Raw genomic sequence first — 25,920 nt, forward strand, 5'->3', positions numbered from 1 at the left:
CCAACCATGGGATTTCCCAGGTAAGAAGACTGGAGTGCGTTGTCATTTCCTTCTCCAGGAGATCTTCCCGACCCAGGCATCGAACCCGCATCTACTATACTGGCAGGCAGATTCGTCACTACTGAGCTACCAGGGAAGCCCCTCCAACTGGTTATCCTAACTGAAAACCTGAAAGTTCCTGATTTCTCCTGTTTTTCTGAGCCACTTGCACATGGATGAACAGGACACGTGTCAGCTACACTGCAAGAGAAGCTCAAAGCCTCTCCCCACTGATCTGCCCTGCTGCTCTCCGAACGTAGTCTCGATTTCCCTCCTCAGGGAGGAGGGCTTCCCCACCTCCTCCACTTCTACTCCAGGAGCTCAGCCCCACACAGTGGCTTGGTGACCCTGTGAGAGGGGAGATCAGAACGGGACCCTTCCCTGGGTTCCCCAACACTCGAGCATAGAGTCCAGGTAGGCACCCAGCAGAGCCTGAGCCTCTCCATCTCCTCCTCTCCTTGTGCATAATCTCAGACCCGCCAGGGCAGGCCTGGCCCTCCTCGGGGTCTGCCTCTTGCTCCTCTGCCTGGACTGGCCTTCCCCCAGACCCTTGCTTGGCAGCCTTCTTGTCTACAAGTCACCTGCCCTGCCCAACTGATCAAAAGGAACTCTCTCAACGCAGGCAGGCTCTTCTTCATTTTTCTGTGATGCTATCCAGTATCTAGATGATATTCAGATGGAATTCCAGTTGAGCTGTTTCAAATCCTGAAAGATGATGCTGTGAAAGTGCTGCACTCAATATGTCAGCAAAGTTGCAAAAGTCAGCAGTGGACATGGGACTGGAAAATGTCAGTTTTCATTCTAATTCCAAAGAAAGGCAATGCCAGAGAATGCTCAAACTACCGCACAATTGCACTCATCTCACATGCCAGCAAAGTAATGCTCAAAATTCTCCAAGCCAGGCTTCAAAATGTCCATGAACCTTGAACCGTGAACTTCCAGAGGTCCAGGCTGGATTTAGAAAATACAGAGGAACCAGAGATCAAATTGGCAATATCTGTTGGATCATAGAAAAAGCAGGGGAGTTCAAGAAAAACATATCCTTCTGCTTTATTGACTATGCCAAAGCCTTTGATTGTGTGGATCACGACAAACTCTGGAAATTTCTTAAAGAGTTGGGAATACCAGAGTTGAGAATACCAGACCACTTTAACTGCCTCCTGAGAAATCTGTATGCTGGTCAAGAAGCATCAGTTAGAACCAGACATGGAACAACAGACTGGTTCCAAATCGGGAAAGGAGTACGTCAAGGCTGTATATTGTCACCCTGCTTATTTAACTATATGCCATATACATCATGCGAAATACCGGGCTGGATGAAGCACAAGCTGGAATTAAGATTGCTAGGAGTAATACGATAACCTCATATATGCAGATGACACAACTCTTATGGCAGAAAGCAAAGAGGAACTAAAGAGTCTCTTGATGAAAGTGAAAGAGGAGAGTGAAAAATCTGGCTTAAAACTCAACATTCAAAAAACTAAGATCATCACATCCGGTCCCATCACTTCATGGCAAATAGATGGGGAAACAATGGAAACAGTGACAGACTTTATTTTCTTGGGCTCCAAAATCACTGCAGATGGTGACTGTAGCCATGAAGTTAAAAGATGCTTGTTCCTTGGAAGAAAAGCTGTGATAAAACTAGACAGTATATTAAAAAGAACTGACATTACCTTGCTGACAGAGGTCCATCTAGTCAAAGCTATGGTTTTGCCAGAGCATGGCAAGCTTCAGTTCACAGGGATCACAAAGAATTGGGACACAACGACCAAATAACAATACAATAACATAACTTTCTCTATTCTTTATTTAACTATGAACTGCTCACATCTGCCAAAGTGAAAAATATGAGTAGAGTTGATGCTAAATTCTGTCCATGAAATTCATGCACTGATACGTCTTAACAAAGCAATTTAGTACAAACATTTTTATGTCTATTGATATATTGCATGCAATTGTAATTGTAATGGTGATTGAAACAAAAAGAAATGTGTTTAAAACTTAGATTTTTTTTTTTTTATAATTTTGTTCATTTTCATCCTGCAGTATTAGTATTACATGATACTGAATTGTAAATACAAGCCTTCAGTGGTTAGCCAGTAGTCTAGAAAGCTTGGGGTTTTGGGTATAAATTCTAGTTTGGTATTCACTCACTATCAGCACTTCTATAAACCTCTCAATATTGTGTTTGCTCATATACTAAGTGGAGATATCCATATTCCCCTGATTCATAGAGCCGAGTCCTCATACACTGCAGAGATTAAGTGAAATAAGATACACAAGAGCCCTTGATGAAGTGTTAGGAAAAATACAAATAGTAGTAATAAATTACTATATCTATTAGAGCACAGAATGCATGCCAAGCAACCTAAATCACACTAATACAACATATGTAAATATCGTGCTACATTAAACAAAATATATCCAGAATATGATTCTACTTGTCATAATAGCACCCAAAGAAAGCCCTGTTGACCCATATTATATGACTCCTATAACATGTTTAACTTCCTTTAATAATCAAGTCCATAATTCAACATATATTACTACAAGTCTTTCTGGTGACAAAATAGACAAAGTCCTTTTCCTTCTGGAGCTTACACCCCAGTGGACAATTGCTCATCTTTCTCAGGCTTGAACGTGCATATGAGTCATCTGAGAGTTTGATACAAATACAAATTCTAATTCACTGGGCCTGGGGGGAGGCCTGCTAGTCCTAGAAAGGAATTAGGAAGCCAACTTTCCAAGCCACATGACAATAAAAATGCTCTACTTTTTTTTTTTTTTTTTAATTTTTCAGCACTTTATTTTTTTTTTATTTGATAAATTTAACGCCTTTTATTGCCATACCTCATTTTACTGTGCTTTGCTTTAGTGAACTTTTAAAACTTAGATTCTTTTGAGACAAGAAGATTAAAATAAATTTAAAGTTTTGTTATAGAAAAACTGTCAAGGCTATTAATAAATATGTTGACTATAAAACATTAAAAAAAAGAAAATTGAGCACCAAGAACTGATGCTTTTGAACTGTAGTGTTGGAGATGACTCTTGAGAGTCCCTTGGACTGCAAGGAGATCCAACCAGTCCATCCTAAAGGAAATCAGTCCTGAATATTCTTTGGAAGAACTGATGCTGAAGCTGAAACTCCAAGACTTTGGCCACCTGATGCGAAGAACTGACTCATTGGAAAAGCCCCTGATGCTGGGAAAGATTGAAGACAGGAGGAGAAGGGGACGACAGAAGATGAGATGGTTGGATGGCATCACTGACATAAGTTTGAGCAAGCTCCAGGAAGTGGTGAGGGACAAGGAAGCCTCGCATGGTGCAGTCAGTGGGGTTGTAAAGAGTAAGACATGACTGAGCAACTGAACTGATCCAGAATCTAAAGTCTTTATTTTTCTGTTTATATTATCTTTGTTTATTTTTAAGCTGAAATACAGATGATTTACAATGTCATATTAATCTCAGGTGTACAGCAAAGTGATTGAGTTATCTATCTATCTATCTATTCTTCAGATTCTTTTCCCTTTGGTAAAGAATAGGTTCTTACAAGATATTGAATACAATATACAAGATATATGATACAGGATACAATATATTGAACACAATATGCAAGATATTGAATCCAGTTCCAAGTACTATATAGCAGGTTATTTTTTTAGCTTTTTATTTTGTGTTGGTATATAGCTGATTGACAATGTTGTGATATTTCAGGTGAACAGCCAAGAGACTCAGTGATAGATATACATGTATCCATTCTCCCCCAAACTCCCCTCCTCTCCATGCTGCTTAACATTGAGGAGCGTTCCACAGATCCTCATTAATTATCAGTTTTATTAGTATATAGTACTGTATGTATTAATCTCAAACTCCTGATTTCTTTCTCCCCCTGCCCTTTCCCCTTTGGCAACCATAAATTTGTCTTCTATGTCTGTGAGTCTGTTTTTAAGTAAGTTTATTTATATCGTTTTTCCCATTCCACATATAAGCCATATATGATATTTGTCCAGAATCATCATGTTCCCTGACTTGCTCTAGCTGTTACTGGATGTGCTCTCCTATTACTTGTGTGGCTTTGACACCTAGAATGCTATCAGACTATCAAATTGTAGGCCTTTGATGCTTAAGAAGCATTTGCAGAATGAACTAATACATCCATAGGTTGTTTCTAAATGCAGCATTTCTAAATATGAAAAGTGAAAGTTCATATATAAGTAGGACACATTTTGGAATATTCTATGTAAGTATGTCTATTTTTCCAAAGCATGAGTATAGTATTGCCCCCCCAATATTATGGATTTTACTAACTTTTACATGTCTGTGAATGTAGAATATTAAAATATACTAGTTCTCTAATCCTTTTGTTCTTTGTATAGTACTTGGGACAGGGTTTCAGGTCAAAGGTCTCATGACATCATCTGCCAGTAGACTTCACGTCTTTTTCGGGTTAATGATTCTTCAGTGGATACAAGTAATTATTAAATACTGAGGGTATCTTTAATAGGCATAATAGTATTTTGTAATATTTAGTGATTTAATACATTATATTGGTATTAAAAATGTCATATATGTAACATATTTATTCTGTAATTATAGCATGTATGCTCAGTAGCTCAGTCATGTCTGATTTTGTGACCCCATGGACTGCAGCCCATTGGGGTCCTCTGTCCATTGAATTTTCCAGGCAAAAATACTGGAATGGGTTACCATTTCTGACTCCAATTATGGCACAGAGGGATAAATACAGATAATTATATACACTTGTATAGAATATGTGTGATTTTTTCAATGTTTTCAAATGAATTTGTAAGCCCATATGAAAATGCATACATGAAAATATCTATAGCTAAACTTTTGTTTTGTTTGTAAAGTCAATCAGATCAGACTCTGTGTTTTCCTACACTGTGGTATAATGGAATGATCACAAGACTGAGGTTCAGAAAATCAGGTTTCTCATCTAGCTTCCAGGCTAATGAGGGGGGGATACTGAAGAAGCCATCGTTCCCACTAAAATGTAAGCTCCAGCGGGCAGAGGTCATGTTGGTTGCATTCACTGCTCTATCACCAGCATGCAGAAAAGGTGAGGACCAGTTCAAATGCTGGACAGTTACTTGTTGCATGAATTATACTTCTCTTGTGTACAGTTTCCACGTCTGTAAAACTCTGATCCTTCGAACCTTTACATTCCAGATAATATGAGAGCCCTTTGAATATAAATCAGAAAGATTCAGAGCTAGAATTGCTTATCCAGCTGTTACCTGGGCCTTTATACAGTTGTATAGTGAGTGCATCAAAACTCTGTGTTGAATATTTCTTAACATGAGTGAGACATCGGTCCATGATCGCCCTCTTTAGAAGGCTTGAAACAAAACCTCTAAAATGAAAAATATATTACCCAAACTCACAAAGTTAAGTAAGTATAAAAGAAAGTTCAATAACCGACCTCTTACATGATGTTTTTGCGAAGTGTGTAGCACTTAGATTTATTTTGGAAGCTTTGGAGGTTTTAATACTGCTGTAAGTATTTGGGGACACCCTGTAGACATACCCCTCTTTGAGAAAAACTTGAAAAATACAAATTGATAAAGAACTCTTAACTTTTAAATGTTTTCTTTTCGTTCATCAAACACATATGTCACTACAAGCACCTGTAGCAGGCGTTAGGAGAAGCGGGAGAAGCCAGGCTCTGGTAGTACCTCCGTCATCCGGACAGCCAGGCACACAGAGCCTCCTGGCTGGAGTCAACATCAGCACTGGAAACGTCACAGAGGAAACCTGTGGACTGGGGGCTGATGACCAGACCGACATCACTCACAGCCTCCCCAGCACAGCCACCTGGACCAACCCGGCTTTGGGGGCCACCGCCCAGTCCCCTCATATCCTCCAGATCGATGTTTGATGAGACCCTGACCCCTTTTTTACAAAGCCGCTGCTCAGCTCCATCAATCTCCATCCCCTTCTCTTGCCTGTTTTTGTCCATAGCAGTTGTTACCGGACCTGTTACGTATTTGTTGACTTGTTAATTGCCTTTCTTGTGTAATACATGCATGTAAGCTCCATGACAGGAAATTTGTCATTTGGCAGTGTTTACCCAGAACCTAGAACAGTGTGGGACACCTGGCTGGTGTTTAGTAAATATTTCTTGGATGGAGGGATGGATGGAGGAAGGGATGGAAAGAGGGAGGGAAGGAAGAATGGATGGAGGGAACGATAGATGGAAGGATGGAGGAAAGATGGTTGGAAGGAGGGAAGGATGGATGGATAGAATAAAGGAGGGAAGCATAGATGCATGGATGGGGCTAGGGATGGATAGATGCATGCATGGAGGGAAGGAAGGATGGATGGATGGATGGATGGATGGATGGATGAAAGTGTGGATGGATGAATAAAAGGAAGGTTGAATGGATGGAAGGAATGCTGACTGGGTGGATAAATTAACACCTTAATGAAAAGATCCTTGTGGCTGATCCTCTTAACTATTTCTCTTTAGTTCCCAGCATCCTCCCCTCCATTTACATATAAAGTTTGCTTTCATTATTCTAGCTATGAATCTCATTATTTTCAGTAGAATTTGGTGTTCTACCCTTGTTCATTGCCTCGGGATGCCTGGGGTAAATGTTTGTCAGGATTCTGGCTGGCTCACTTGAGTAACATGCCATGGGGGCTGCCTCTTGCTCTCAGGCGATGTGGTGCTGATAGGCATGCAGGGATGAAATGTTGCTTTACGTGGTGACTTCATACAAGAGTGACGTCTAAGAAGGAGCCACAGGACACACATAAACACCCAAACTAAGCTAATGGCAGCCATCACTGCCATAGGGGATGTCCCTGCCTTGAGTCCAGTGGGTGGGACAGAAACCAGGAGCAGCACAGGTGGAGAATCTAGAGCCATAGGTGGGAAAAGAGATGCATCCATGTGACGGTTGGTAGGAGCACACATTGCTCTTGTAGAGGGCTAGTTAGAAACAATAAGATCAAACAGATTCCTACCCTTTCATTAGCATTTCAACCTCTAAAATGTATTCTGTGAAAGCACCTCTAACAACTGGAAACATAATCGGTAATGAGCCCTATGTGGGTAACCTCTGTGCTATCTCAGATGAGATCCTGTATGTTAAAGTGTTACAGAAAACATTGAATAAAATGCTGCTTTTTTTTTTTTTTCCTTTTATGAGGATTGTGGATAGCTGGCTGTACCAAAACAGTGGTATTTTCCATGCTGGGTTCCAAGTGCCTCTTCTGTAGACATTCCCAGTCATTCAGATCTGTCTCCATGCAGTTGGAACCTTCCAGATTAGAAGAAACCTGTTAGCTTCCACAGAACAGTTCAGTGCAAAATCCAGTTTTTCACTGAAGCTGACGACTTGAGCAGCCACAATTCAGGGATGCATTTTGGCTCACTGGGAGTCAGGTGGTCTCTGAAACTGGGCAGTGGTCTGCCTTCTACTGCTGCCTCCTTAGCCAGAGCATCCTGTAGCAAAGAGATCAATTTATCAGAGTATTCTCTTAGACATTATTTTTGTGAGTAAAACTTGAATTATTGCATAATTAACGATTGTACTTGCAGAGTCCATATCCAGGGAAACTGTCTGGAAAAAGAAAGAAACTTAGAGTTGCTTTTACTCTCTCCTGCCAGAGTCAGGCCACAAGAAGTTGAAAAGCACCATCCAGAGAAGCACTGAGACAGGAATGGCAGCTGAGATGAGGAAGATGGTGAGGCAGCCAAGCCGGGAGTCCACGGACGGCAGCATCAACAGCTACAGCTCCGAGGGAAAGTAAGTGGATCAGCACATGCACGAGGCCTGGAGCCGAGGGTCCCGAGTCACAGGGAGGGTAACAAGGCCCCCATTACCCTGCAATTGCTTTGTACAACTGGGAGTTCAACCACCCACTTTAAACAGCCTGACCTTTTAGGATACAGACACAGACACACCTCCGCCCCTGGTCACTCAGACCTCTCAAAGGGATGAGGAACTGGCGGCTTAACATGGATAAACTGGTTTTTTGTTATCCAGAAAGGCTCAGAAAAGTCCATGACCAGAGGCTTATGGTAGAAATGCCACATTTACTGGCTTCTTTCACATGGGAAATTCGTCATCTGGCCCAGTTGCCAAAATCTGAATTAGAACATAGAAGTATGAAGCTAATTGTCCATATTCCTGCTTTTCTCCAAACTATTTTGGGATTCAAGTTGTTGGAAGTCTAACATTCTTATAATAGCAACTTATTTTTCTTATTTTTAAAACATCACCATTTCATTTTCACCTTAGGAAAAATGCCCAGGATCTACCTACTTAGTTATTTTTCTGATGAAAGCATTTTCATTAATCTTGAAATTGATTAACTGGGGAAAAATATAACTAGATTTTTGTTTTTTTTTTTACTTGGTGTGATTTTTTTATACAAAATCTACATTTTTCTTATGCTTGAGAATTTTTCTGGTGAAACTGAAATAATGGTTTTACTGATTGATAGTTTGATAGTTGACAGGTTACTGAGGTGATAGATTTTACAAATAATTAAGTATTATCCTGCAATGGGTTACTTGGGGATTTACGTGTACAAGTTTTCTATAATTATGTATTACCATGCAAATATCTTTTACCCATTCATTATTAATAATTTATTTTATTTTACTGGCATTTTTAATTTGGTTCAGAAAATAAAATAAATTCTGCCAAGTTAATGTTCATGATATTGTTTCCCATTCCTGAAAGTAGTGAGTCCCTTTATTTGATCCAATGATGGGTATGCATTCTCCCAGCAAGATACAGCCAGGAACAAAAATCAGAAGGCATGAAGTTTAGGAGTTAAGTTTGCTGACAAAATACCAATATTTGTTGAAGTATTATGAAGCAATGAGCAAATAAAAAACTGGAGACACTGTTTTCTGATATAAAAATCAAGTGTAGATTGGAATTAACAAATACACTCCTATATATAGATAGATAGATAATAACTAATAGGAACCTAGAGTATAGCACAAGGAACTCTACTCAACTGTCTGTAATGGCCTATGGGGAAAAGGATATTAAAGAGGGTGGACATATGTCTATTTCCAGATACATATAACCAATTCACTTTGCTCTACAGCAGAAACTAACACAGCATTGTAAATCAACTATACTCCAATAAAATTTTTTTAATTGACAAATCTAGTAATACTTCCACCATGGATAAGCCACTTAATGTCTCACGGATTTATTTTATGGTCTCTGGATAGAATAATAATCGATGCTCTGTCGAATCCCTTTGATTATGAACAAATAATATGTATGAAAGCGCATGGTTGATGTTGTTCGGGCGCTCAGTCGAGTTTAACTCTTTGCATCCCCACGGACAGCAGCATGCCAGGCTTCCCTGTGCTTCACTACCACACTGGAAAAAATCGACCCTTATACAAAATTGTTATTCCAAAAAATTACATATTGAAGTTTAACTATGTGAACAGCCTGGTTCTTGTTACCCTGGACACATCAGGTAACAAGAGCACAGTCCCTGCTCTGGGCAAAGATATAGCCTGGGGCTTCAGTCAGGCATGATGAGAAACAGACAAACGTTTTTGCATTTAATTTAAATTAAATTAAACGTATTTGCATTTAAATACAAATCTCATATATGACATATAAATGTATTCAAGACGTTAATTCATTCAAAACTGAAAAAATTAAGCATTTTGTTTTGTAATAAGAATCTGTTTTCAAATAATATTTATTCAATATTACAAATTAGAGATACCAAGAGAACATTTCATGCAAAGATGGGCACAATAAAGGACAGAAATGCTATGGACCTAACAGAAGCAGAAGATATTAAGAAAAGGTGGCATAAATACACAGAACTGTAAAAAAGATCTTCATGAGCCAGATAACCACAATGCTGTGATCACTCAGCTAGAGCCACGTCCTGGAATGCAAAGTCAAGTGGGCATTAGGAAGCATCACTGTGAACAAAGCTAGTGGAGGTGATGGAATTCCAGATGAGCTATTTCAGATCCTAAAAGATGATGCCATGAAAGTGCAGCACTCAGTATGCCAGCAAATTTGGAAAAGTCAGCAGTGGCCACAGGACTGGATAAGGTCAGTTTTCATTCCAATCCCAAAGAAAGGCAATGCCAAAGAATGCTCAAATTACCACACAGTTGCGCTCACCTCACATGCTAGCAAAGTAATGCTCAAAATTCTCCAAGCCAGGCTTCCACAGAACATGAACCGTGAACTTCCAGGTGTTCAAGCTGGATTTAGAAAACGCACAGGACCCAGAGATCAAATTGCCAACATCCATTGGATCATCGAAAAAGCAAGAGAGTTCCAGAAAAATATGTATTTCTGCTTTATTGACTATGCCAAAGTCTTTGGCTGTGTGGATCACAACAAACTGTGGAAAATTCTGAAAAATATGGGAATACCAGACCACCTGACCTGCCTCCTGAGAAAACTGTATGCACGTCAGGAAGCAACAGTTAGAACTGGACATGGAACAACAGACTGGTTCCAAATCGGGAAAGGCTATATATTGTGACCTTGCTTATTTAACTTCTATGCAGAGTACATCCTGTGAAATGCTGGGCTGGATGAAGCACAAGCTGGAATCAAGATTTCCAGGGAAATATCAATAACCTCAGATATGCAGATGATACCACACTTATGGCAGAAAGCAAAGAGGAACTAAAGAGCCTCTTGATGAAAGTGAAAGAGGAGAGTGAAAATGTTGGCTTAAAGCTCAACATACTGAAAACAAAGATCATTGCATCTGGTCCCATCACTTCATGGCAAATAGATGCGGAAACGATGGAAACGGTGAAAGATTTTATTTTGGGGGGCTCCAGAATCAGTGCAGATGGTGAATGCAGCCATGAAATTAAAAGACGCTTGTTCCTTGGAAGGGAAGTTATGACCAACCTAGACAGCATATTAAAAAACAGAGACATTACTTTGCCAACAAAAGTCTGTCTAGACAAAGTTATGGTTTTTCCAGTAGTCATGTATGGATGTGAGAGTTAGACTATAAAGAAAGCTGAGTGCCAAAGAAATGATGCTTTTGAACTGTGGTGTTGGAGAACACTCTTGAGAGTCCCTTGGACTGCATGATGATCAAATCAGTCAATCCTAATGGAAATCAGTCTTGAATATTCATTAGAAGGACTGATGCTGAAGCTGACATTCCAATACTTAGACCAGCTGACGCAAAGAACTGACTCCTTAGAAAAGACCCTGATGCTGCGTAGATTGAAGGCCGGAGGAGAAGGGAATGACAGAGGATGAGATGGTTGGATGGCATCACCAACTCAATGGACATGAGTTTGAGCAAACTCTGAGAGTTGGTGATAGATAGGGAGGCCTGGCATGCTGCAGTCCATTGGGTTGCAAAGAGTCAGACACAACTGAGTGACTGAACTGAACTGAATATTGCAAAATAATATTTATTTAAGAAATTGTTAAATGTTTCTTAAAATTTAGCACTTTAATGTTACTTAATGCTTGTGAGCAACTATTTAAGTAGATCATGACATAAAATATCACATCTTATATCTTATGTTAGTCATACATTTATGTAGGGACTTGTAAAATGTGCCCCAAACTTACTACATTAAAAACTTTAATTAAGCCCTCCTCAGCATCAGATCTTCTTTTTTATTTTATATTGGAGTAGAGTTGATTAACAATATTGTGTTAGTTTCAGGTGAATGGGAGGGAGGGATATACTGGGAGTTCAGGATCGACATGTACACTCTGCTGTGTTTAAAGTGGATAACCAACAAGTACCTACTGTGTAGCACAGGGAACTCTGCTGAATATTCTGTAAATTGATAGGGTAGATCTTTTCTTGTTCAGCACTGAGCCTCATATGCTTGGTTCAGAGGAAATGCAAAGAATCAGTAAGTAAACCAGTTACCCAAGTACTGTTTGATTCATGTTCAGAACTGTATTCTAATGGAAAGTAATGAAAAGAGTTCTAGGAGATCTAATGTTTTGTTTTTGTCCTTTTGCCAATAGTTTAATATTTCCTGGAGTGAGACTAGGCGCAGATAGTCAATTCAGTGATTTTCTTGATGGATTGGGACCAGCCCAGCTTGTTGGCCGCCAAACCCTTGCTACCCCTGCAATGGGTAAGAATAATTTTTCCTGAAAGAAAATGAGTGTTTCACGGTTGACAAGATTATTTAAAGTAGCATAATAGCATTGATAATACAAGTGAGAAGAATACTTTATCTCAACTGCTGCTGGTTTCAAATGACTATTCTAAGTTCTAATGCATTTTTCTAACTTGATACATATTTCCAATGCATTTTCCTAACTTTGCTGACAAAGGTCTGTATAGTCAAAGCTATGGTTTTTCCAGTAGTCATGTACGAATGTGAGAGCTGGAACGTAAAAAAGTTCCAGAAAACTGAGCACCAAAAATTAATGCCTTCAAACTGTGGTGCTGGAGAAGACTCGTGAGAGTCCCTTGGATATCTAGGAGATCAAACCAGTCCATCCTAAAGGAAATCAACCCTGAATATTCATTGGAAGGACTGGTGCTGAAGCTGAAGTTCCAATACATTGGCCATCTGATGTGAAAAGATCCTGAAAAGATCACTGGAAAAGATCCTGATTCTGGGAAGGATGGAGGGCAAGAGAAGGGGTGACAGAGGATGAGATGGTTGGATGGCATTACTGACTCAATGGATATGAGCTTGAACAAACTCAGCGAGATAGTGAAGGACAGGGAAGTCTGGTGTGCTGCAGTTAGTTCATGGGATCTCAGAGTTGAACACGACTAAACAACAGCAACAACTTGACACGTAATGGAAAATGAATAAAGTTCGTCACATATCTTTGAATTATCGAAATTCTGTCAATGTAATGTCTACAGTATATCCAAATGTAGGAGAAGGGTAGCACGTTATAGCATGGAAAAATCAATAGATCAGTTGATCAAGAATGTTGGTGTGAGTGTATTGTTATGCAGAAAAATTCATGAAATTGCCTCCCTACTTCAGAACTCAAAAAAGTAGTATTTTGGAGTCAACTGTAAAAGAGACACAGGAGGTGAAGAAAGACATTAATAAATCCTGAAAACACTTAATGTTTCTATACTCTTGGAGTGAGAAAGAATTTCCAAACCAAAGCCAGATAAATCAAAAAACTTCTACTAACAAAAATACCATAAATGAAGATTATAAGAAGTGATAAATGGAGAAAATTATATGTAACATGTGCAATAAATATCTTCCTGAAAGGCATGAGATTCTAGCTTGAAAGGACCCACAGAGTAGTCAGCAAAATCATGAGAATATTTCAAACACAAAAACAATATTATGTCATTTTATAGTACCAGATATTGATAGAAAATCCCATAGCTTTCCTAAGACGCAAAATAATTGTATCCAAACTATTAAAAATCTGATTCTCACTGGACTCTTCAGTAGTAATAGTGGAATCCAGAAGATGAGCACTGTCTTCAAAATTCTGATTAACAATTTATTTCCAACATGGAGTACAATAGCCAGCCAAGTCATCTAGTAAATCTGAGGCTAGAACTAACATATGTGCAGACACAAAGGGCCTCAAAACACTTTCCTAATACTCAGCATCATTCAGAAACCTGTTGGAGGACGTGCTTCAACAAAATGAACTAAGTGAACTTAAAAATTGTGAACTAAAAAGGAGGAGCATGAAATTCAGTAAATTAATGCTTTTGTACAAGAGAGAAATGGATAGGATGCCCAGAATAAGTGAAGGAAAATCTAAGAAAACAGCTACTGCTTTAAAAGCAACCTGTCCAAATTGCAGCCTGTCAGATTCTTAAGCTAAATCTATAGAAAACCTAGTGTGTTTGATTTTGTAGAAGAACTAGACAAGCAGGACAGAGTGAGGGGTTGAATTAGCATAAAAATACATAAAAATGTAAGCAAGTACTTTTTAAAACACACTTAAGTGGGCGTAGAGAAAAGGAAGAGTGTCCAGGAAATGAGAAGTAATCACAATATTCCATTGTACTTAACTACAATATTGCATAATCATAATATAAATATTAATATTGGGAGAACAGCATGACAGAAAATGTCAAGTGTATACAGGGGACAGGAAGACAGAGAAAGCAAAAGTAGAGGTGAATAATATCTATTACTGAAAAAAGGAAGGTATCTTATGAATATGATATTTAGAGATAGGGATGCAAATGCCAAAAAGTAAAAAAAAATAAAAATAAAAAGTTAAAATATTGCAAATTTTGAAAGCAGTGACTTTTGAAAGGGAAGAAGTTGAGAGAGAGACTAGGAATATTTTATACTAATAACAAGGCTTAGAGAACAGTTTGACTCTTTAAACTGTGTTGTGTATGTGATTAAAAGGAAAAAGCCTGAGAGTCCCCAGGAGCTAAGGTTTAAAACAAGAATTATTATAAAATTAATGAACAATCCAGAACCACAACATTGATCACTAGATGAGGCAAATAAGAAGAATTCACAAGTGAATTCTTTCTCACAGCTGAGAAAATGAAGATGATTCAACCAACTAAAACCAACTGAGAAATAAGTATATTTAATATTTTGGAGGATAAAGTATCATATAATTCAGAAAAAGTTTGGCATCTTCTAAAAATGGATAAAGGGCATGAACAGGGAATGCAAAAGAAGAAATAAAAATTGAAAATATTTGCAAATATGTTCAATCTCCCTAATAACCAAAGAAATACTAACTATAACTTATGGAACATCAGACTGGCAAAAAAGTAGACATATTTCTCTTAATGTTATTAGTGGGCTGTGGAAATGGGAAGACAGATTTTTTTCTGATCACAGTGTACCATTCTGAAGGATAGTTGGCAGTATGCATGAAATTATTGAATGTCCCTTCAATTAGACCTAATGATTACAAATCTGGGAATTTATGTTTAAGAAATAATTGATCATGGGTGTAAAAATTCTTCATAAAGCTGTTGTTTCTAGTGTTGTTTAATGACAACAATATAGATAAGCTATATTTCCATCCACAGGGATCTGGTTAAATAGGTAATAACATTCCTATTCCATGGTTCATATGGTCAGTAAATTGAGGGTGTATGGTCATGAAAGAGGTTAGATAAATTGATAGAGGCAGGTGGGTAGATAGATGTATAGATAGAGTGATGGAGAGAGAGAGATGGATTAATAGAGGATAGATGAGATAGGCTTATAGCCAGAGAGAGAAAAAAAGATAGGAATGAAGGAAGGAACTAACAAATTGTGAAATTGCTAGGGTATTTATCAAGATATTAATGGAGATTTTTGCTAAATAATGGAAATGCAGATAATTGTACTTTTTATTAAGTATTTCATATACTCAACATAAAGGATAAGAAACCTTAGGGTACAGAATTTCTTAAATACTTCAGTGTTGTTACAGTTAAGCAATTTATAAACTAGTACGAGACTCTCATAAGTTGAATGAGTACCAGAAAAATGAAGAGAAACATTCAAATCCTGATTTGGATGTAGGGAAAAAAAGTGGGGTTGGGGGCTCTAAGTATTAGTTTTTTTATGAGGATCATGAGGATCATAATTTGGAGTCTGTTATGACCTTTTTTTTTTTTTTTTTTAAACTGAATGCAACTGCAAAGAAGCTGACACATTTTGCTTCTGCTGGCAGGTGATATACAGATAGGAATGGAGGATAAAAAGGGCCAGTTAGAAGTTGAAGTGATTCGAGCACGAAGCCTCACGCAGAAACCCGGCTCCAAATCCACACCTGGTAAGACGCAGAATTAACTGTTCATATGAGAGTCTTCCGTGGACAGAAGCTCAAAACGTGTTGTATTTGAATTGCACACGCTCCGTGTTGCATTATCTGTCCTTTGATTGTATAACAGTGGATCTGGGTTTTCCTTGCACAATTACTCTGTTGAAAGTATTAAGAAAAGTCTTGTGTTAAGACAAATTTAGTTATGATGGCTTCTTAGCTCGTGTCAATTATTTTTGTCTGCCCATGTACAAAGGCAGCATAAAAGTTCAGTTCTAATCGTAACAAGGATAAGCTTTTAGATAGAAAATGAGTTTTAAAATATAAGTCTATGTTGTATTGCCAGCCATAAGCCAAATAAGTCAGAATCTTATCATAACTTTGCACACTTGAAATGAGGAAAATTATGTTAGTAGTAACATATGGGTTTTAAGGGGTAGCGTTCATGGAGCACTGAAGACTTCAAATGATTTAAATAATCAATGGAAAGCTTTTAGTAAGCATCTCTACTTCTCTAAGGAAGCATTTGCTAATAAAATCAATTTAATTTGAAGGATTAACTTGTTATCTGTTAATGTTACCTTTGTTCAGCTCCTTATGTCAAAGTGTATCTTTTGGAGAATGGGGCCTGCATAGCCAAGAAGAAGACAAGAATTGCACGAAAGACCCTTGACCCTTTGTACCAACAGTCCCTGGTTTTTGATGAAAGTCCACAGGGTAAAGTCCTTCAGGTCAGTCCTAGCTGGTTTGTCTTTTTACACTGTAACAGGCCTACTGTCTACACCAACACTGAAGAGGTGGGCAAATAGAAAGATAATAAATTCCAAATTATTAATTTACAGTATAAGTGATATGTGGTTGTAAAATATCTCTAGGTTCCAATGGAGAACAAGATATTTATTTTCACTCTCCTTTTCTCCCTTCTCTCATCCTTTCCTTGTACTTTTGCCCTACTTTGCACCCCTTTCGTCTTCTAGATGTTAGATAAGTAGACCAGATGTTTAGACGAGATAGATAGAAGGATGGAGAGATAGGTAGATAGACAGATATATAAATACATAGACTAGATGGATGGAAAAATGTATGCATGGGTGGGTAGACAGGTAGATGGATAGATAGATACTTAGGGCAACCAATGTTAGTAATAGTTTAGTGAGCAAGACATGATGCAAAGAGGAAGAAAGGAAAGGAAGCAAATATTCATGACTGGTTGAGTGTCCGTTTCACTGTTAGCTGCTTCCACATGTTATCTTTTCTAAATATTTTGACCACCACTGCCCTGCCCCCAGCTTTTTTTTTTTTGGCTTTTCATTTGCATTTCTATAGCTACTAATAAGATTAAACAAATTGTTCATATGTAATTGACCATTTGGGTTTTCTCTTGTGTGAAAAATTAACCGTTTTACCTGATACTCTTTTGAGCTTGTTGAAGTTTTTTTTGTTTGTTTGTTTGTTTTAAGCTGTTCTGGATACTGGTATTTTGTTATTTACATGAATTACACACACATTAGTCCTACTGTGAGTTTTCTTTCACCAAACTCTTTACATCTTTTGATGAACAGAAGTTCTCAATTTAAATATACTTTTTAAAAAACCACTTTTATGTTGTTTATGCTTTTTTTCTGACTTAGTTTTTAAAAAATCCTTCTTTATACCTTATTTATTAGGTATAATCCTTCTTTATTTTTATCCTTCTTTATAAATATATTGGGTATAAATAACCTGAAAGTTATAAATATATTATTTTCATAAAGTTTTATTATTTTGGTTTATGTTGTGAAGTAGGGTCCAATTTTATTTTTCCTGTTTCTATAATTATTTGTCCAGAAATTATTTATTGAAAAGCCCTTGTTTTACACCCATTCTATAATATCAGCTTAGTCATAGACCATTTCACTATCTGCATTGTCCCCTTTTGAAAGATTATGTCTGAGAAATACAGGCATTAAATGATTTGGCAAGGTTACTCAGTAAATTGAAAAACAGATTTGCCACCCCTGCCTCTGTAAAACAGGTGAGTGAGTTCATTTGGGAACCTCTACAGAGCCTGGAGTAAGTGTAATGGGAATCTTACCTGACACCACAAGAGTTGGTTTTGGTGTCAGATTGTTCTGTCAGTTCACTGACTTATTAATCTTCTGATCAAGTCAAAACTGTCAGGCAAGTCCTCAAAAGGCACCAGCTTATAATTATTGTTCAGTCTGTCCCTTCAGTAACAAGTTTATAATATAAAAGAACTGTAATGAATATTCTCATTCTTTTTGCACATTCCACCATGCACACACTCCATGGTACCAGAAGTTGGGTTATCTTGCCCTCCTAGCTTGCACAAAATTTAATCTGTATATCTCTGTGGTCCTGCCCATTGCTCACTAGACAATAGTTGCTAAAGAAGGTTTTGAATTGATAAGTAAATAAGCTTCCCTGTTTGTTTTTAACATGGTTTATATAGACAGTACCCCTCATGGACTAGGAAAATATAGTATGTATTCCATCAAATCAAAAAATCATGATGAAGTGTCTCAGGGTACCTGAATATTTTTAATTATTAAGTCTCCTTGGTCTTAGTTTTATTCACTTCACCTCCTTCCCTGTCTGGCTCAGTTTTACAGACCAGTTTGCTCTCAGCTCTTCGTGTGTGAAGGAGAGGAGCTCAAGTTTACTGCACTCTCTGTTTCTGCAGGTGATTGTCTGGGGGGACTATGGCAGAATGGACCACAAATGCTTCATGGGGGTGGCTCAGATCTTGTTGGAGGAACTCGATCTTTCCAGCATGGTCATCGGCTGGTACAAGCTGTTCCCACCGTCATCACTGGTCGACCCCACGCTCACCCCTCTGACCCGCCGGGCTTCCCAGTCATCTCTGGAAAGTTCCACTGGGCCCCCCTGCATCCGGTCCTAATGAACTCACACCACTAAGACTCTACCTTCAGGATAATAATCTGAACCAGATATTTCATGAGCATTGTTGGAGACAGACAATCAACCTGTGTTTTGCCTGTAGTCGTTTTTCAATAATATGTCCCAATCGTTGTTTAAAACCTGGCTTCACATGACAGAACAAGGCAGTCTATCAAATACAGGAAGAGTCAACGTGCTAGAGAATCACTGATGCTTCTAACAAATGAAAGAAAGGAAACTGCAAATTCACACACACGCGCGCACATGCACACACCAAACTGAACCAACTGGAAACTGTCACTCTTGTGAAAAGCTGTATTTCATGTGTTTTTTGCACAAACCACAAGGAGTGTTATTTCCCTGGTGTTTAAGTTTTGTTTGTGTGTTGTTTGTTGATTTCAGTTGATTTCAGATTTGTTTTGATTTAATTCGGTTTTCACTGCATTTGTTGTTTCTACTCGTTTTCAGCTGTGTCATGACAGGGCTCGTGATGTTTACAGAGACCCTTCCTTTCTTTTTCCAAAAGCACCAAAAAAAAAGGGCTGAAGCAGTCTCTGTAGCATCTCTGCAGAGTGCGCACCATGAGACAAAGTGAGGCCAATGAGGGCCTCACTAACTTTTGCGTTATGATTCTTCAAGTTCTTATGAGAAACCCAGAAAATGAAAGTGATCTTCTGAAAACAAATAATCACAGAATCACTGTTTTGAATGGAGCTCATGTCTGTTTGTGTTCTAAATCATTAATGTATGTTTTCCATTGTTTTGCATGGAAGACTTTTACAGAACTGAGTCTGCAGCGAATGCTGGGAACTAACCTAAATGCATCGTTGTACCTTGGAAACACTCCTTGTAATGCCTTTTCCTTCCTGACATCCAAAATAAAAGCAAGTATATGCTCATGTGTACAAACCATATGTTTGACTTCCCAAAATGGTGACTAGAAATGGATTTGAGCCTCAGACACTTTGAATGATGCCCAGGCTCCTTGGCCACATCTCAGTGTAGATTTAGTACCCGTCCTGGCAAGAACATGGTATGGGCTATTAATATTCCACTGGAAATTTCATTTGAAATATTCTGCACTAAACTAATGATTTTTATCAAATTTTAGTTTACATTTCTTTGAAATTGATGCAAGCACAATGCTTGTTTTTTTTAATGCAAAGTATCTTACTTTGGGGTGGGGGAAATAAAACAAAGTCCAGTTCAATTTGCATTTTCTTCATCTGAGTTTTTCTTGGCCTTGAATTCCCTTGTGACCTTCTGTATCTGTGCTAACAACTGCAGACTCTGCAGGTGCATCAAGACCTTCTCCCTCCTTTTATGAGTCCCTCCACTTTTGTGACTCCACAAATAGAGCAGCATGACTTGGAACTGTTCAAAGCTGCATGCACGTTTTATTAAAAAAAAAAAAAAAAAGGATGAAAAAAAAGAAAGGAACAAAGAAAAGAAACAAAAGGTTATTTAATAATGTATGTTAGTTCCACATAGGCCAGCTTGTATGTTGCATGTACTTGTACAGTTTGCTTGTTAATTACTCTACTGAAATAACCAAGAAATCTAAGCCATCCATTTTTGTTATAGACATTTTGCAAGTTTTAGCCAGACTCCATCTGTGAGTCTGAGGTGAAATGTCTGTAGATGGACTTTATTTTTTACCCTCTGGAAAATGTGATGTAGTATGGACCAAATTCCTTCTAATAAATATTTTGGTGTAGATTCCTCCTGTGGGGCTGTAACACATGTAGACACTGTGTACACATAGGTTTTAATCCATAGACATACTGCCTGCACCAAGTGAATTATTTATTATTTATACACGCCAGAATGACCTGCCCATTGTTCCCAGGGCACAGATTGACCACGGGTCACCATGCTGAGCAGGAAGGACTGAAGCATTGGTGTACTTCTGCTAGATACTGTTCTGTCTTAGTGGCCAACAATCAACTGATTCTAATTGGGTAGTATCTTTCTATTTGACCACTTGTCTTAACACTTCCCTGTGCTTTTAAATGAACTTCCAACTCATGTATGTAAACATGTTTAATAAAATTTACTTTTCATGTCAGTCTACAGCCATCTGTGTTCTGTGTTGTGCCAGATACTCATTGTGGGTTCCACTGGGCAAGAGGGGAGCTGGATTGCGGGAAGGGAGGTGGGATTTGTCATCTGCTGGGGGCACTTGACTTGTCACTGCACGGTGTGTGTCTTCATCTCCAGCCCAAAGGGTACTTTGCATCACATACAATTTTTTACTCTGTCAGCCTGTCTAAGTGAGCACATGAGTTTACTTCTGAAAAGTGGCATTACTGGAAACAATAAATCTCAGTAAGAATCAAATGGAAGATTGTTTTTCTGCTGCTCTTTAAGTATGCTGTTGTCCAACTGCCTAATCATTTCAAGCGTGTGATATGTCAAAATATCAATTCCTGCACCTGTTACCAAAGCATCTGGTTCCTCCTTCCATTGGTTCCTTCTGGTCCCCCGACTGACTCATAGAAACTTGCCTTAGAGTTGATCAACTTAAACCAAACAATATGTTATATCATCTCCAACAGAATCTTTGAGAATAAATATATCTTCAAAGATAATAGCTGAGTCTCCAAAAGTAGTATGTTAAATAAAATTTGTTGGCTTTATTACTTCAACTTTATGACATTTTCTTTTCTTCCCCAAAAGTGTGTTCATATATGATGCCAAACCTGGCCTCTGTACACCAACACTGAATTAAAATTTGAAGACAAGAGTTTGGGTGAAGAAGAAAACATATCTTTATTGCTTTACTGGGCAAAGGGGGACACAGTGGGCTAATGCACTCAAAACTGTGTGTCCCCTCCTGCAGGGGCTAGTGAGGAGTATTCAAGTGTTCAAGGAGCAGAGCATGATCAGCTTATGGACAATGTTCTGATTCGTTGGTGGTGAGGGAAGAGGGAGTCAGGACTATCAACCTTCCGGTTCCAACTGGCCTGATATCTTTGTGCCTGTGGGCAGCATGAAGTTAACTTCTCCTACCTGGTGGGAGTTTCAGTATCTGCAAGACAGCTCAAAGATACTGTTCTGTGTATCTCTTGAGGCCAAATCAGGACCCTGCCCCAAAGCTGCACTATTGTTTCTCGACTGCTCCTCCCTTGTCTCCACACCCCCTCCCTTCCCTGGTTAGTAATTGTTTGAACCCGACCTTTGGAGCTCTGGGAAGGTCATGGAGGCTGAATGAAGCCTGTTTCCTACCATTAACCAGGGATGCAGAAAGGCTTTTGTGCCCAGGAGCTCCACAGAGTCACGCTTAGTTCCATACATTTCATCACTGTCACCCTCATGACACTTGGTGAGCATTAATTTCGTGTTGCATTCCTGTAAGATAATTGCTGCGATCTAGTGTCCACCTTCTAGGAACCCTTAAAATTTTACAGAACACACTGGCTTTAACTTTGTAAATCAAAGTAAACACAACTAAATCAAAATCAAATTGGAGACAATCAGTTGTTTAGAGTGTTTTAAACAGTTGACTGAATTTTACCCTACTGAGTCAGCCAGTTGTTTGGTCTACAAGACATGAAATTATCTGTGAGGCTGGGTCAACAGGAGACAAAAACAACTGATCAGTTCATTTCAAAACAACCTGTCAGAGCACAGCTGTCTAATGGCCCTACAGCACATCACTGGGGGTGGGAGGGGGCACTTCGGCCACTGAAAGAGGATGCAGCTGAATGTGGTTCAAGAATTCTTTGTCTGGACAGGCACAGAAGCAGAAATCAATCTTCAAGTCATATAGGATTGCATGGTGTTATGATTTCAGGGCCTGCATGATGGAGCGGAATTAACTAGAAGGGTGACCATTTTGCTAAATCTTCAGGATTTCTTGCTGACTCTGACAAGTTAATTTCTGGAAATCTCAGCCTGAAATATGTGATCTGATTTTACTTAACCAACAGTGTTAAGAACTTTGTTGGGTACTAGATATTAAGTACTTGGGATATAAAAGCAAAACAGATACTATCTTCAAGGAACCCCATGTCTACTGAGAGTAATCATTACCTAAAGAAATAATTGCAATGATACATGCTTGATTTGCATGCAAAGGGCTATGGGTTGCAGTTAATTTTCCCAATAGCCTGTGAGTTAAGTACTCTTATGACTCCTACATCCCATAAAGGATCTGCAGCATGGAGCAGTTAAGCTGCAGGTCAAAGTTGCAGTGCAGGTTTAGTGATGGAGCTGGAATACCCACCAAGGTCTCGCTATCTTCAGAGCCTGCCTTCTCAGCACTTGGCATCTTCCCTCAGTGCTCACAGCTGAGCTCAACCTTCACATACGACGAGTCCACAAAATGGGGAAGAACTCCAACCCAAATTCATCTCTCCACTCAAGGCAAGGGTAAACGAATGAACAAAGTAGTCTTTGAGCCCCAGACTGATCCTTTCAAGGCAACACTGTCTTGGGTACCCCTCCCCATCTGTCCCCAGACACGATGTAATAACTGTAGTTCTTACAGTTCTTCATCAGTCACAAAATTTTGCATCTTAGGGTTGAATCCACCCATGGAGCTATTGGGTCTTCCCAGTCATCCCATGCACTCTCTTAAGTTATTTGCTTCCAAAGCATATTCAATGATCATCATTGAGATGTAGAGTGCCCTCTCCCCAGAAGCTCCCAGAGGTCATCCCTCCACTCTGCAGCCCCCACACTTGACTTGTACTGCCACCCCAATTCCCCTCCAATACTTATCAACAGGGCACAAGAGATGCCAAGTCTTCATATCTGAGTACAAAGCAGACGTGAGCAAATCATGGGTACCATGTAATGACGTTTTTAGTAGTTGGTCCCATGCAGGTTTACTCTAAGTTCCTATCTTGGGACAAAGTCTTAGAAGTCATGGTTTTGGCTATTTTGTTCTGTTTGAATCACCACAAAGAGATGCTCTGAGGTCACAGTATACAATTACTACTCAAATTTGTTCCTTTCTCCCATCATCTTCCAAAATGTGAAATATTAGCACACACACACACACACACACACACACCATACATGTGTGAGATGATCTCTTATATTTTGGATTAGGTCTTCATCATCAGGAGAACCTTTCACTACTACCTAGATCCGTCAGTTTTATCCCTCCCTAAAATGATCATTTCAGTCCTGCCTCCAATACCTCACCTACTGCTTATTCATCACCCCTGTGGAAGGCTTCCAGATCAAAACACAACATATCCACATTCATTTGAATTTCATATAAACAATGAGTAATTAAAAATCATCTTAAAATTAGTTTTATCAGCCATTCAAAATCAACTTGGCATCCTGTATTTTTATTGGGTAAATATGGCCATTCTATCCCTGTGGTGGGTGGTTTGTGCCCCTACCACTTTGCTGAAATGCAGACACATCCAACAGCATTTTCTCAGCATAGTTATTGACCCCTCCTCTGCATCGCCTATTGAGAACTTCCTTCTTGGAAGTTTTTCTCTCCTCTACTTATTGTTCTCATCCTCCACCTTGAAGACTGGATTATGTATCCAATTCCTCACTCCTTTTGAAAGGATCACACACTCAGACCTGTTGCCATGTTGTTTTGCACCCCCTAACAATATAACAGGATGACAATCTACATCCCTTTGCCACTGACATGGGAATGACCAGGTGACTAGCTTATCATTTTTAAATGCATTTTATTGAAGTATAGTTGATTTATGATGTGTTAATTTCTGCTGTATAGAAAAATGATTCAGTTTTACATATATAGCTATAAAGATACAGATATAGTAGTAGTGGTATTTATCGCTCAGTCACATCTGACTCTTTGTGACCCCATGGACTGTAGCTCATGACGGTCCTCTGTCCATGGGATTCTCCAGGCAAGACTACTAGAGTGAGTTGCCATTTCCTTCCCCTAGGGATCTTCCTGAGCCAGGAATCAAACCCAACTCTCCTGCATTGCAGACAGATTCTTTACTGTCTTAGCTACAGGGAAGCCATAAATATTTAGATATAGGTATATTCTTTTTCATATTCTTTTCCATTATGTTTTATCTCAGGATATTGAATATATTTCCCTGTGCTGTATAGTGGGACTTGGCTGTTTATCTGTCCTATATTTACTAGCTTACATCTGCTAATCCCAATTTCTCAATCATGCACTGCCACCTCACTTGGTAACCACAAGTTTTTTCTCTATGTCTGTGAGTCTGTTTCTGTTTTGTAGATATGTTCATCTGTGCCATATTTTAGATTCCACATATAAGTGATATCATATGGTATTTTTCTTTCTCTATCTGATTTACTTCACTCAGTATGATAATTTCTAGGTCTATTCATGATGTTACAAATGGCATCATCTCATTTCTTTTTCATGGCCGAGTAGTACATATATGTATATATCTGTGTGTGTGTATACGTGTGTGTGCGTACATATCTTCTTTATCTATTCATTTATCGATGGACATTTAGGTTGCTTCCATACAAACAACTTGCTCCTGGGCTGGTTGATGAGCTGGTTAGTACCTAACAGGAAGAATTAGTGCTGTGACACAGCAAATGCAATTCTCCATGGGAAGGCCTCCCTGCAGGTTGGCACTGCTCATTCAACCTGGTCCTGGAATGAACTTTGTGTAGAGCAGACCTGCATCCACCTCCCAGACTGAAGCAGAGCTGCTCCAGACCTGTGCACAATAAAAAATGTTTTGGTAGCCACAAAGACTTGGAAGTTATTTGTTATGCAGCCTCATTACAGGCTTGAGTAACACGTGAACCAAGATCATCCAGATGTACAAGCTGGATTTAGAAAAGGCAGAGGAACCTGAGGTTAATTACCAACATCCACTGCATCATAGAAAAACATCTACTTCTGCTTCATTGACTAAGCTAAAACCTTTGACTGTGTAGATCACAACAAACTGTGGAAAATTCTGAAACAGATGGATACCAGACCACCTTACCTACATCCTAAGAAACTTGTATGCAGGTCAGGAAGCAACAGTTAGAAATCAACATGGAACAACGTACTGGTTCAAAATTGGGAAAGGAGCACATCAAGGCTATATATTGTCACCCTGTTTATTTAACTTCTGTGCAGAGTACAGCATGTGAAATATGGGCCTGGATTAAGCACAAGCTGGAATCAAGAGTGCTGGGAGAAATATCAATAATCTCAAATATGCAGATGACACCACCCTTATGGCAGAAAGTGAAGAAGAACTAAAGAGCCTCTTGATGAAAGTGAAAGAGGAGAGTGAAAAGTTGGCTTAATGCTCAACATTCAAAGGAATAAGATCATGGC

General features: G+C 38.9%; 1 protein-coding gene across 1 annotated transcript in view; it reads left to right on the top strand.

The window, feature by feature from the left end:
* Nucleotides 1-21,187, top strand: part of RIMS1 (regulating synaptic membrane exocytosis 1) — a 599,571-nt gene extending 578,384 nt beyond the window's left edge. The window contains 5 exon segments of the mRNA XM_070376186.1: nucleotides 7,679-7,817; nucleotides 12,039-12,151; nucleotides 15,657-15,758; nucleotides 16,338-16,477; nucleotides 18,430-21,187. Of these exon segments, the coding sequence (XP_070232287.1) occupies nucleotides 7,679-7,817; nucleotides 12,039-12,151; nucleotides 15,657-15,758; nucleotides 16,338-16,477; nucleotides 18,430-18,648 (713 nt within the window). The 3' untranslated portion in view covers nucleotides 18,649-21,187.
* Nucleotides 21,188-25,920: the final 4,733 nt, after the last annotated feature.

This window comes from Bos mutus, chromosome 9, assembly GCF_027580195.1.
Source record: "Bos mutus isolate GX-2022 chromosome 9, NWIPB_WYAK_1.1, whole genome shotgun sequence".
In the NCBI taxonomy this organism is placed as follows: domain Eukaryota; kingdom Metazoa; phylum Chordata; class Mammalia; order Artiodactyla; family Bovidae; genus Bos; species Bos mutus.